The sequence below is a fragment of the Mustelus asterias genome, chromosome 12 (assembly GCF_964213995.1).
Source record: "Mustelus asterias chromosome 12, sMusAst1.hap1.1, whole genome shotgun sequence".
In the NCBI taxonomy this organism is placed as follows: Eukaryota; Metazoa; Chordata; class Chondrichthyes; order Carcharhiniformes; family Triakidae; genus Mustelus; species Mustelus asterias.
Genome location: NC_135812.1, coordinates 48,773,479 through 48,787,844, shown reverse-complemented (window position 1 = coordinate 48,787,844; position 14,366 = coordinate 48,773,479). Strand labels below are relative to the sequence as shown.

General features: G+C 42.2%; 1 protein-coding gene across 1 annotated transcript in view; it reads right to left on the bottom strand.

Moving 5' to 3' along the window:
- The window catches only part of ube2g1a (ubiquitin-conjugating enzyme E2G 1a (UBC7 homolog, yeast)), a 73,018-nt gene that overhangs the window by 15,546 nt on the left and 43,106 nt on the right, over window positions 1–14,366 (bottom strand). The window contains exon 2 of the mRNA XM_078225182.1: window positions 8,545–8,647. Within this exon, the coding sequence (XP_078081308.1) occupies window positions 8,545–8,647 (103 nt within the window). The remainder of the gene's footprint in view (window positions 1–8,544; window positions 8,648–14,366) is intronic.

Sequence of the window (14,366 nt, the reverse complement as noted above, 5' to 3'; positions counted from 1 at the left end):
ACGCCACTAGCTTTCGGAGCGCTGCTCCTTCATCAGGTGAGTGGGAGTTCTGTTCACAAACAGGGCATATAAAGACACAAACTCAATTTACAGAATAATGAATAATGATTGGAATGCGAGTCGCTGAGCAGAGACTGATAGCCAGGTTCCGCACACGAGGACAGCCTCAACCGGGATCTTGGGTTCATGTCACACTATCTGTAACTCCCACAACTTACCAGAACGTGCAAAGTCTCACTGGCTGTCCTGTCTGGAGACAATACACATCTCTTTAACCTGTGCTAATGCTCTCTCCACTCACATTGTCTGTACCTTTAAGACTTGATTAGCTGTAAAGACTCGCATTCCAATCATTATTCAGTAAATTGAGTTTGTGTCTTTATATGCCCTGTTTGTGAACAGAACTCCCACTCACCTGACGAAGGAGCAGCGCTCCGAAAGCTAATGGCGTTTGCTACCAAATAAACCTGTTGGACCTCACCCTATTAAAGTCATTCTTACCCAAATCTAGTACCCGTTTCACATTTTTCCCTTCCTATTTTGAACACAATCATATTACGATTGCTATTAAAAAGATCCATGCATTATTAGGCTGTTAAAAATTTGATTCATTGCTTGCAATTCAACTGAGCAGACTGGCTTAAAACTAATTCTTAAAGTGCCAAACAACAAATTTCCATTTTGCTTTAGTATAATTACTGCATTCCAAATTAAACACACTGCTAGGCAGAACTGGTGTCACTGTGAAAACTTTTAATATATTCTGTGATATTAAGTTGTTAATGAAACAATCGGACCTCCAGCTCTATATCTGACTAATTCCCAACATACAGTAGCAAGAAATAAGCAACTTGCCAAACCATATGCAGATTCTAACTTTTTCCTGCAGATACCACATTATGAAGCAGCAAGAACCTAAGATGAGGCTACCTGCTGGCTCTCTAAATTGGGAAACGGGTAGGTTGCAACACTTAAATAAAATCTAATTGCATCTTAAAAGATAACAGCATTTAAGCGATTGTTATCGTGGCAGGCTGCTACATACATGCAAAATGCTACCTCCTCCAGGAAAATCAAAAGGGTATTTGAGGACCAAGATCTCAAATCCATTGTTTACTCGGCAATGATCCCCATGACCCTACATGCTTTGAAGAGGAGATAATTGACAACAGGCATCTCTGACAAGCATCATCAATAGCGCTGTCGCAAGACCCTCAAAATCTGGTGAAGCAACCGTTCTATCTTGGAACTCTTTTGTGGTAGGAGACTCCCAGGTAGACAATAGGGTGTCCTCAAAAGCATCCCTGAATAGATCAAATATTCCCACCAACCAAAGTAAGTCCCTGGTTGGAAACAAAGAAATGGCAGAGGAACTGAATAGTTACTTTGCATCAGTCTTCACGGCTGAAGACACCAGTGGGATGTCCAGGAGAGTCAGGGGGCACAGGTGAGTATAGTGGCCATCATTAAGGAGAAGGTTCTGGGGAAACTGAAAGGTCTGAAGGTGGATAAGTCACCTGGACCAGATGGAATACATCCCAGAGTTCTAAAAGAGATAGCTGAGGAAACTGTGGAGGCATTGGTAGTGATCTTTCAGCAATCACTGGAGACAGGGAGGGTCCCAGAGGACTGGAAAGTAGCTAATGTAACACCGCTGTTTAACAAGGGAGGGAGGCAGCAGACGGGAAATTATAGGCCAGTTAGCCTGACTTTGGTCATTGGTAAGATTTTAGAGATGTGGAGATGCTGGCGTTGGACTGGGGTAAACCCTCTGCTTAACCCTCTCTCCACTCACATTGTCTGTACCTTTAAGACTTGATTACCTGTAAAGTCTCGCATTCCAACCATTATCTTGTAAATTGTGTCTTTATATGCCCAGTTTGTGAACAGAACTCCCACTTACCTGATGAAGGGGCAGCGCTCCGAAAGATAGTGGCTTGTGCTACCAAATAAACCTGTTGGACTTTAACCTGGTGTTGTACAAGATTTTAGAATCCATATTAAAGATGAGATCGCGGAATACTTGGAAGTGCATGATAAAATAGGACTGAATCAGCATGGCTCTGTCAAGGGGAGGTCATGTCTGACAAATCTGTTAGAGCTCTTTGAGGAGCTAACAAAGTAGTTAGATAAAGGAGGCGGCGATTTATTTATATTTCCAAAAGGCCTTTGACAAGGTGCCGCATAGGAGACTGTTAAATAAGTTAAAAAGCCCATAGTGTTAATGGTAAGATCCTGGCATGGATAGAGGATTGGCTGACTGGCAGAAGGCAGAGAGTGGAGATAAAAGGGGTATTTTTCAGGATGGCAGCCAGTGACGAGTAGTGTGCCTCAGGGGTCAGTGCTGGGACCACAACTTTTCACAATATACATTAACGATTTGGAAGAAGGAACTGTTGCTAAGTTTGCAGATGATACAAAGATATGCAGAGGGACAGGCAGTATTGAGGAACCGGGGATGGAGGGGGCTGCAGAAGGACTTGGAACGGGTTAGGAGAGTGGGCAACGAAGTGGCAGATGGAATACAATGTGGAAAAGTGAGAGGTTATGCACTTTGGAAGAAGGAACAGGGGATTTATTTTCTAAATGGGGAAATGCTCGAGAAACACAAAGGAACTTGGGAGTCCTCGCTCAAGATTAAGGTGCAGTTTCAGTCAGCAGTTAGAAAGGCAAATGCAATGTTTGCATTCATGTCAAGAGGGCTAGAATACTAGAGCAGGGATGTACTTTGGAGGCTGGATAAGGCTCTGGTCAGACCCCATTTGGAGTATTGAGAGCAGTTTTGGGCCCCGTATCTAAGGAAGGATGTGCTGGCCTTGGAAAGGGTCCAGAGAAGGTTCACAAGGATGATTCCTGGAATGAAGAGCTTGTCATATCAGGAACGGTTGAGGACTCTGGGTCTGTACTCATTGGAGTTTAGAAGGATGAGGGGATCTTATTGAAACTTACAAGATACTGCGAGGCCTGGATAGAGTGGATGTGGAGAGGATGTTTCCACTAGTAGGAAAAACTAGAACCAGAGGCACAACCTCAGACTGAAGGGACAATCCTTTAAAGCAGAGATGAGGAGGAATTTCTTCAGCCAGAGTGTGGTGAATCTGTGGAACTCTTTGCTGCAGAAGGCTGTTGAGGCCAGGTAATTGAGTGTCTTTAAGACAGAGATAGATAGGTTCTTGATTAATAAGGGGATCAGGGGTTATAGGGAAAAAGCAGGAGAATGGGGATGAGAAAAACATCAGCCATGATTGAATGGCGGAACAGACTCGATCGGCCGAGTGGCCTAATCCTGCTCCTATGTCTTATGGAGGCTGACAAAAATGGAGAATATTCATTTAGGAAGGCACCAAACGCATTGAAAGCCTTCTTCGGGATCAGATTTTGGATTTTTTCAGCCATCTCAGAACCCAAACTGGAGTGCAAGTAATTCATATTCATAATTAATGCCATGGACTGCCCAAGAAGAAATGCTACCTACAAAAAAAGCAGGCAATCACTCACTATATTCACTTCCGGCTCAATTTTTAAACCAAAACCTGAACAAAACAAAAAAACAACAAGATTCACAGAGAATGGACATTGCTCAATGCTGAAATGCAGCAAATTGCACAGCACCAACACAAAACTAATCACACTACGAGTCACTGCCTTACAACACAGAAGTCAATGCTGGATTCAAGAAACTCCTCCGCTGCACTATCACAATATATTCAAGATATTTTCCGCATAATAGACTAGCAGTTTATATCTGACTAAAGGGCTTTTAGGTTGTCTGTATCGCTCCAAATAGATTTCCACCCTTTGTCAGACTTTTAAAAAAGCACTAATCAACATAAATGACTCTGTGGCTGATCAAGGTGCACAGCGCTTCACCCATCTTCCCTGCTCTGCACCTCGCTGAAGAAAAAATACTGCATCTTTCCTCATCAATACATCTGAATGAGTGGCATTGACCGTATCTGGTTTTGTTCTTACTTATCTAATCAGTCAGAATATCCCACATTAACTTCTAGTCTTACTCCCACATATTTATTTCTGGAGTCCCAAGAATCCTTAAGACTTTTCACACTTGTGCTGATGGCACTCTGCCACACATCACCAGCACCACTTTAAACACCTCCAGTGAGAAAAATAACCAGTTCTGGATAAGCCCACAATTCCCTGCAATTATAAAGGAGACCAAAACCATTGTGCTTAGTTCCAGTCAAATATTGTCCCCTATTCCACCTCCTCTCCCTGGATACTCCAGCTAAACCAGATTGTTTTCAACTTTAATGCCCTATTTGACCAAGATTCATATATGTCCTCCATCACCACCTTTCATCTCCATAATATAATCAGGTGCTGCCCCTGCCTCATATCATTTGTGCCTGAAATCTATACTGTTACCACCGCCACTATTTGAACGTGCTTGGGTGGCCTTCCATCTTCTACCCGTAAAACCTTTAAGGTCATCCAAACTCACTATTTATAGCTTAATTAATGCATATTTATCCATCAAACCTGTTCTCATGGATCCAAATCAGCTCTGGGTCCATCAACAGACCAATTTTAATTTATCTTTTGTGTTCGAATTCCTTATGACCACATCCCCTCCTCTTTTCGAAGATTTAAGTCGTCAAACGCTGGCCACAGGGTTTTTTTCACCTATTAGTAGCCATGCTTTCAGTTGCTTGGGTCCCGAATGTCCTACCTTTCAGGTTTTTGTTACCATCTCCTTTGGTTTTGTATAATTTTTGTTGGATCACACTTTGAATTGCTTTGAGGGGTTCTTCTACGTTTAAAAATTCTATATGAAGACATTGCTGTTGTAGTTACTACTTTGACTGACCTCTAGCTGGATAGTAGCTGCTAGATGTTAAATTGCTCGCCAATGTTACATATACACAAACACAACATACAATATAATACAACTTCTGCTTGTATTTCCACTCCTTGTGACTGGAAAAGTTAAACAGTAAGACGGCGTATTATATATATGGTCCATCACTCACTCAGAAGTATTTAATTAGTAGTGAAGCACTTTATGCTACAGAGTGCAGCCATGCCTGTTCTAAAAACACAGCAGTGAATGAAGTTATCGGTTTGGTGGCATGTGCCAAGGGAAGAGCAATGATAGGGGCACCATGAACAACTGGACTCCTGCAGATTCGTGAAGTGCTGAGTCAGCTCCAACTGCTTTATTTTATCCAATTTGGAAAGCAAGTTCCTTAGTTGCAACAATGGAATTCCATATAAAACAATCGAGCGAGAAGAAATGCTCAATCTAGTTTGCAATATGTATTTGATCACCTGCAGCATTGCTAATAGTGAAGGTTATGCCGTTTAGAACACAGTTGTGCAAAATATCAAAGATCTCTTGGTCGAACTGCACAGCATTTGAGGGATGGACTTTCACACACATTCTGCAATTCAGTTAGGGGTTTTGCCAAGTTTTTTTATTACATGCTCCTTTATCTATGTGTCCAGATTTTTTCCAACTTCTAAAACCTTGGTAAACAAAATGTGCCACCTTAAAATTACATGTTTCTGGAAGTTGACAGTCTGGGAACAAAAAGAAACTTCATCCAAGGAAAGTGAGAATCAATAGCAGAAAAGCTTGAAAATACAAGATGATAATTGAGCACAAACAGAAGGGAGAAAATTACATCAAGTATTTTCCAAAAATAATTTTGGCTGCCATCTTTGTTTCTCCACCAAGCTGCAGTTTAGAATTAACAATTAAATTTTGCCAGACAAAAAGGGACAGACCTTGCTAATATTTCTTGTGCTTCAGGTGTACATTTTTTGTGCCTGTGAAAACCAGCACAGTAGAAAACACTGAAGTGCAACAAATAGCCATTCATTTTAATCCCGAGAAATTAAAGCCAAAATCAAAAATTAACCTGAGTATTTCAGTTTTAACCCCCCCCCCACCAAAAAAAACCTTCATGCATTTTGGCCAAGGTTTCCTAGATCTTGGGAAACTAGACAGGTAAAAGGAGGGTTGGATCGCTAAGCCTTCACAACATGCTTTGTGGCTCAGCAAGAATAGCAATGTTTCTTCCAGGCCCAACAAGTTTTCCACTCTGCAATTAGTTAACCCTCACCACAACAATCCCTCCCTCGACAATAATAAACAACCCCATCTCTGATCTTTTGGCCTTAGTCATATACACCACAGGAGATGGCCATTCAGCCAATCAAACCATACTTAGTCTCTGTCAGGTAAACCAGTCAGTCCTATTCCCCTGCTTTATCCAAGTGACCCTGCAAGTTTATTTCCTTCAAGTGCCCTCCAATTTCCTTTTGAAATCATTTATTGACAGCTCTGCTTTTAAACTGCATCCTTGTCACAGGCTGCCCCCTGCCTGGCAGGAATTTTAAAATTCAAAATGCTGGTATTTTCAGCAGGACGAACCCATTTTCTGATCCATTCTGTCACAGCACAAATGAACTCTTGAATGATCAGCTTGTGTTTTTTTGTGACTCCTGCATTTAGAACTCTGTCAGACCATGTGCATTTGAGTTACTATTTTGGTTGCTAATTAAGGGTGCATCTAGATTGCAAGCTCAATGTCTGAAGTAATTCCTGGACTCAACCCAACTAGAGAAACTCTCTAGGGAGAAGGCAACCTTACCAATTAAGCTCGTCATTCAGTAGAGTATAAATCCAGTGCATTAAACCTAGTTTATGAAGTACTCCAAATCTAATGGACACTTAATTCTCATTTTAGTATGGGCTGCGTGTATTTACGCTTATTATGAATATCTACAATTGTAATTTCTGGCAACAGTCCTGTACATATCCAGCATTATAAAGAAGCTAGTTAAAGTTCCAGCTAGTCTGTCTAGGAACCTTAAAAAGTCACAGGTCAGTCTTCAATATAAATACATTGCAAAACAGCAAATATGCTAAGTGTGAAGTAATGCACAACAGGAATTAAATGGGCTTGATCTAGAAATCTTACATCCTTAAATCCGAATTTGGCTGGTTTTGTCATAGAAACTGACCTGAAGGTGCTGCTGAATGCTACAGGCCTCAGTTATAATCCTTATCATAAAATCCCTATAGTGCAGAAGAAAGTCATTCAGCCCATCAAGCCTGCATTGACAACAATCCCACCCATTTATCCTGCTAATCCCCCTGACACTAAGGGGCAATTTAGCATGGCCAGTTAACCTAGCCTGCAATCTTTGGACTGTGGGAGGAGGAAACCGGAGCACCTGGAAGAAATCCACTCAGACATGGGGAGAGTATGCAAACGCCACACAGTCAGATATCCAAGACCAGAATTGAACCCAAGTCCCTGGTGCTGAGGCAGCAGTGCTAACCTCTGCCATCGTGCCACCCACATGTTCTCCAGTTTCCAAAAGCTGCTTCTGTTGAGTCTCCTAACCCTCTATCTCCGTACTTCTCTGTTGTTGCTTTATATTGCTGGCCATCGCCATTAAGGTAGGAAGAACCAATGAAAGTGCCATACATCTTTGTAGCATAGAGGTGATATTTACAACACAGTGAAGTTGCAAAACAAAGCAAAATGGAAGAACCTGATTAGGGTACACAACTGGAGGCTAGTTTACTGGAACTAAAGATGTGGAAACAAATTCAATTTCACTCAACTTCATTGGCTACACAAGGATCAAGGAAGGGATTTTTTTTTAAAATTCAGTCTTGAGGGGAGAACCAAAGAGTGTGAAAACAACCTCCCTTCCCCAAAATGAGCAAGATTAGAAGACAAAGCAACAAAGAACATTTAGTGTCACAGCACCACAGTCTTATGATTCCATTTGAATATAATATTACAACTCTTCTGCAGAATTCATCTAACATACCAGCACCATATTAAATAAATCATGTTCATCAATTAATACTCTATATTGGAACAATAACTGCCTTCAGATGCACAGGACCTTGCTTTACAGACCCAATTTCACCCTCCCCCCTGGATGGAGGAGCCACAAATCTATTCATACATAGACATCAATTTGTATATATTAAGGAACAATACAAGCCAGAAATTTTCTCTTCTCTCCACCTTCAAATAAAAATCGCTATTACTACATTAGCTAATAGGGCATTTGGAATGGTTTTACAGTACACATCCCCGAGATGGACCAAAAGGAGTGATTTAACTAATTCCAAAGAATACAGTTTCATCCCCTCAGGTCTTGGCTAGACTGTGTATGAGCTGCTGAAACCACTGGCTTGGTTACAACCGAAGAGGGACAATTTTATTCGAAAGGCTCCTTACAAAACCAGAATTGGTTTAACCAGAATTTTGGTTAAACTAGTGCATTTTAGAGTCACCCATTTGTTATTCCTCCATCAAGAACCCACTGCAAAGCAGCCTAGAAAACCAAAAATGTAAAGCTTTAGCAAGAGTATAGCTCTCCCCGCTCCCACCCCCTCCCCCAACCCACCCACCCAATCTGACAAAAATGCAAACAGGTTATCAGCATGCCTAGGTTTTGCAAACAGTTTTGTTCAGCCTTTTGCAAGACTTCTACGACACGAAGCAAAGCATAATCACCCACCCTAAAATAGGCCATAAGAGCAATACTTACTATAGTGTGTCAGGTGGGCCTATGATAAGCACTTCCCATCTGTATAGGTCATTGTCATCGATCAACCCCGCTGAAAAACCATCAACAGGATTCTTGTTCAGCTCTAGAATGATAAGTATGGAAAAAGGTTACATTTCTAGCAATTTCTAATATTTAATATAAAATTGTCACAGAATACTGTTCAAAAAGGACCCACACCATCATTTACCCTTCAAGTTAACCCTGCAGATGACACTATAAATCAAAAGTCAAAGTCTATTTATGAAAACATAGACTTCAAAAGAATAATATTGTATATGAAGTTATTTTTAAATTGCAGAGATAACAATTGTGGCATGAGAAAGAACCAGCTCAATGCAATTGTATTGTAATGGCCTGGGTAAACATGAATTTGTTTCTCCTATGCTCTTAACCCCAGTATAGACCAAATAGAAACTGCACCCCCAAAGGAAGCATACAAAAAGCATTGGAACAAACCATTCGCTCTCCATCACCCTCAGATAAGAACATAAGAACGTAAGAAATAGGAGCAGGAGTAGGCCATCTGGCCCCTCAAGCCTGCTCCGCCATTCAATAAGATCATGGCTGATCCGATAGTGGGTTCAGTTCCACTTACCTGCCCGCTCCCCATAACCCTTAATTCTCTTATTGGCTAAAAACCCATCTGTGACTTAAACACATTTAATGAAGTAGCTTCTACCGCTTCATTGGGCAGAGAATTCCAAAGATTCGCTACCCTCTGGGAGAAGAAGTTCCTCCTCAACTGTTCTAAATTGACTCCCCCGTATTTTGAGGCTATGCCCCCTAGTTCTTGTTTCCATTGTAAGTGGAAACAATCTCGATGTTTCTGCCCTGTCTAGCCCCTTCATTATCTTATATGTCTCTATAAGATCTCCCCTCAACCTTCTAAACTCCAAGGAGTACAGGCCCAGTCTACTCAATCTCTCTTCATAAGCCAACCCCCTCATCTCCAGAATCAACCTCGTGAACCTTCTCTGCACCCTTTCCAAAGCCAATACATCCTTTCTTAAATAAGGGGACCAAAACTGTACACAGTACTCTAGGTGCGGCCTCACCAGCACCTTGTACAGTTGCAGCATGACCTCCCTGCTTCTATACTCCATCCCTCTCACGATAAAGGCCAACATTCCATTTGCCTTCTTGACCACCTGCTGCACCTGCAAACTGTGTTTTTGTGATTCATGCACAAGGACCCCCAGGTCCCTCTGCACAGTAGCAAGTTGTAATTTTTCACCGTTTAAATAATAGTCCCTTTTCCTATTATTCCTTCCAAAGTGGATAACCTCACACTTACCAATGTTATACTCCATCTGCCAGATCCTCGCCCACTCACTTAACCTATCTATAGGGCGGCACGGTAGCACAGTGGTTAGCACTGCTGCTTCACAGCTCCAGGGTCCCAGGTTCGATTCCCGGCTCGGGTCACTGTCTGTGTGGAGTTTGCACATTCTCCTCGTGTCTGCGTGGGTTTCCTCCGGGTGCTCCGGTTTCCTCCCACAGTCCAAAGATGTGCGGGTTAGGTTGATTGGCCAGGTTAAAAATTGCCCCTTAGAGTCCTGAGATGCGTAGGTTAGCGGGATTAGCAGGTAAAATATGAGGGGGTAGGGCCTGGGTGGGATTGTGGTCGGTGCAGACTCGATGGGCCGAATGGCCTCCTTCTGCACTGTAGGGTTTCTATGATTTCTAAATCTCTCTGCAGACTGTGTCTTCCACGCAATTTGCTTTCCTACCCATCTTAGTGTCATCCGCAAACTTTGTTACCCTACACTCGGTCCCCTCCTCCAGATCATCTATGTAGAAGGTAAATAGTTGAGGCCCCAGCACCGATCCCTGCGGCACGCCACTAGTCACGATTGCCAACCAGAAAAGCACCCATTTATACCTACTCTGTTTTCTGTTAGATTGCCAATCTTCAATCCACGCTAACACTTTACCCCCCAACTCCGTGCACCTTTATCTTTTGCAGTAACCTTTTCTGAGGCACCTTATCGAAAGCCTTCTGGAAATCCAAATACAATACATCCACCGGTTCCCCCGTCAACCGCACTCGTCACCTCCTCAAAAAAACTCCAGTAAATTAGTCAAACATGACTTTCCCTTCCGGAATCCATGCTGCGTCTGCTTGATTGAACCATTCTTATCCAGGTGTCCTGCTATCTCTTCCTTTATGATAGATTCCAGCATTTTCCCCAACTACGGATGTTAAGCTAACTGGCCTGTAATTACCTGCCTTTTGTCTGCCTCCTTTTTTAAAGTGGCGTTACGTTAGCTGTTTTCCAATCAGCTGGCACCTCCCCAGAGCCCAGTGAATTTTGATAGATTACAACTAATGCATTTGCTATTGCCTCTGCCGTTTCTTTAAGTACCCTGGGATGCATTCCATCCGGACCAGGGGACTTGTCTACCTTTAGTCCTATTAGCCTACCCAGCACTACCTCTTTAGTAATAGTGATCGTTTTAAGGTCCTCTGCTATAAAAGCAGAGATGTCTTGCTGCATCTGTACAGGGCATTGGTGAGGCCGCAGCTGGAATACTGTGTGCAGTATTGGTCCCCTTATTTGCGCAAGGATATATTGGCCTTGGAGGGAGTGTAGAGAAGGTTCACTAGGTTGATACCAGAGATGAGGGGTGTTGATTATGAGGAGAGACTGAGCAGATTGGGTTTGTACTCGTTGGAATTTAGAAGGCTGAGGGGGGATCTTATAGAGACCTATAAGATAATGAAGGGGCTGGATAGGGTAGAGGTGGAGAGATTCTTTCCACTTAGAAAGGAAGCTAGAACTAGAGGGCACAGCCTCAAAATAAAGGGGGGTCAGTTTAGGACAGAGTTGAGGAGGAACTTCTTCTCTCAGAGGGTGGTGAATCTCTGGAATTCTCTGCCCACTGAAGTGGTGGAGGCTACCTCGTTGAATATGTTTAAATCATGGATAGATGGATTCCTGATCGGTAAGGGAATTAGGGGTTATAGGGATCAGGCGGGTAAGTGGAACTGATCCACTTCAGATCAGCCATGATCTTATTGAATGGCGGGGCTGGCTCGAGGGGCTAGAGGGCCTACTCCTGCTCCTATTTCTTATGTTATGTTCTCACCTCCTACAGTCCCATGACCGTCTATTTTTGGTATGCTATTTGTGTCCTCCACTGTGAAGACTGACACAAAAAACTTGTTTAAGGCCTTAGCCATTTCCTCGTTTCCCATTATTAAATCCCCCTTCTCATCTTCTAAGGGACCAACATTTACTTTAGCCAATCTTTTCCTTTTTATATATTTGTAAAAACTCTTACTATCAGTTTTTATATTTTGTGCTAGTTTACTTTCATACTCCATCTTTCCTTTCTTTATTGCTTTCTTAGTAGTTCTTTGTTGCTTTTTAAAGCCTTCCCAATCCTCTAATTCCCCACTAATCTTGGCTACTCTGTATGCATTGGTTTTTAGTTTGATACTGTCCTTTATCTCCTTAGTTATCCATGGCTGGTTATCCCTTTTTTTACACCCCTTTTTCACTGGAATATATTTTTCCTGAGTACTGAGAAAAATCTCCTTAAAAATCCTCCACTGTTCCTCAACTGTCCCACCAATTAGTCTGTGTTCCCAGTCTACATTAGCCAACTCTGCCCTCATCCTATTGTAATCCCCCTTGTTCAAGCAGAGGACACTGGTTTGGGACCCTACTTTCTCACCTTCCATCTGTATTAGAAATTCAACCATATTGTGATCACTCATTCCAAGAGGATCCCTCACAAGGAGATCATTTATTTTACCTGCCTCATTACACAGGACCAGATCCAGGATAGCTTGCTCCCTCATAGGTTCTGTAACATACTGTTCGAGGAAACTATCGCGACAGCATTCTAAGAACACTTCCTCAAGTGCACCGTGTCCGACTTGAGTTGACCAATCAATGTGGAGGTTAAAATCCCCCATGATTATTGCTGTTCCATTTCTACGTGCATCTGCTATTTGTTTGTTTATGGCCCGCCCCACCTCAAAGTTATTATTTGGGGACCTATAGGCTACGCCCACCAGTGACTTTTTCCCCTTCCTATTCCTTATCTCCACCCACATTGATTCCACATTTTGCTCCTTAGAGCCTATATCGTCTCTCACTACCTCCCTGATGCTATCCTTAATTAACAGAGCTACCCCACCTCCTTTTCCTTCCCACCTATCCTTCTGAATTGTCTGATACCCGTGGATATTTAGTTCCCAGTCCTGGTCACCCTGCAACCACATTTCTGTAATGGCCACTAGATCATACCCATATGTATTAATTTGTGCCGTCAACTCATTCACTTTGTTTCGAATGCTACGTGTATTCAGGTAAAGTGTCTTTATGTTAGTCTTTCCTACCTGGACCCGATTTGTTAGTGCATTCCTTTGTTTGCATGCTCTGTCCCTTCCTGTCACAGACAGGTTATTCTTCCCCAGACCATCTCCTTGCACTGTGTTGACCACCTCCCTTCTCATACTTGTCACCTTTTTTACTCTGCCTGAGATTAGATTCCTGCCACCTTCTATACTCTGTTCTATTACGTGGTCTGGAAACTTTACAATCCTCTCCTGAGCTCTTATCTCCTTTAACCAATTGAAAGTCCTCATTATTAACCTGCACTCCTACCCTCTCCTTTACCTTTGATTTTCTAATTCTCCATACCACTGAACCCTCCTCCCCCCCACTATTTAGTTTAAAGCCCTATCTACAGCCCTAGTTATACGATTCGCCAGGACTCTGAAGACCATCCCGTCGGTACAGGTCCCATCTTCCCCAATACTGGTGCCAATGTCCCATGAATTCAAACCCCTTCCTCCCACACCAATCTTTGAGCCATGCATTTCCTTAATCTTCTTAACCCTGTGCCAATTTGCTGGTGGGTCAGGTAGTAATCCAGAGATTATTACCTTAAGAGCTAGATATTCTGCAATCAATCATTTACACCATCCACATCCTTCAAATCATAAACTCCTTAGTAATGAAAACAGAAAATGCTGGAAAGACTCAGCAGTTTAGGCAGCATCTGAGGAGTGTTATGATTCCAGTTGGCAGTCACTGAATGGAAAGATCCCAGAATGGAACTCTAGCTCGAAATACTGTAAACTTCTCTAAACAAAACATGGATGAAGAGTGTCACAGGACCGCTAATTAGCTTTGACAGGAGCAAAATTAAACATGAAAAAATTGGATGATACAATGTTCCTTTACTGCCCCCTTAGTTTAACAATTCCACACAAAGTTCCTTTTAAGCACACAAGATGACTGTCATAAGTCATACTCCTCTCTGAAACCAAGTGAATGATCTGTGGATTTCTCCTCAAAATCCCCCCAGATGATTCTTTTACTGAGAGCCACCTTGTCTCACTGAACTCCAGCTTCCACACGAGTGATTTCAAATTCTGCTTTCAAAAAGTCACACTTTATGTTTTCCCTCCGCTGCTTCTATCCAGGTTTCACTTTCAGGTTTTACACCCCTTTCTTCAGGTTTCATTTACCTTAAAAAGGTTTTTACACAAAATCTGAGGTCCAGCTATCGATTTCTACAATTATTTCAAACAACATCTTAAAAGGTGTAGATATCTTTCTGGCCTCATGATCCATTATCTTTTCAACTCTGACTTTACTGAACAGTAATCTGTCTGGTTCGCAGTTTCCTCTTTTCTGTTAACTCCAGATTTCTTGGAAATTTCTCTTCATTTTTCTAGTTTCCTTAACCAGTGGAACTTTAGATTTCTAGCATCTGTTTTCTTAATCTCCACTCCATAATGTGGCTTTCCTTCTAGGTTGAAAGAGATGGCTTCTCTTTAG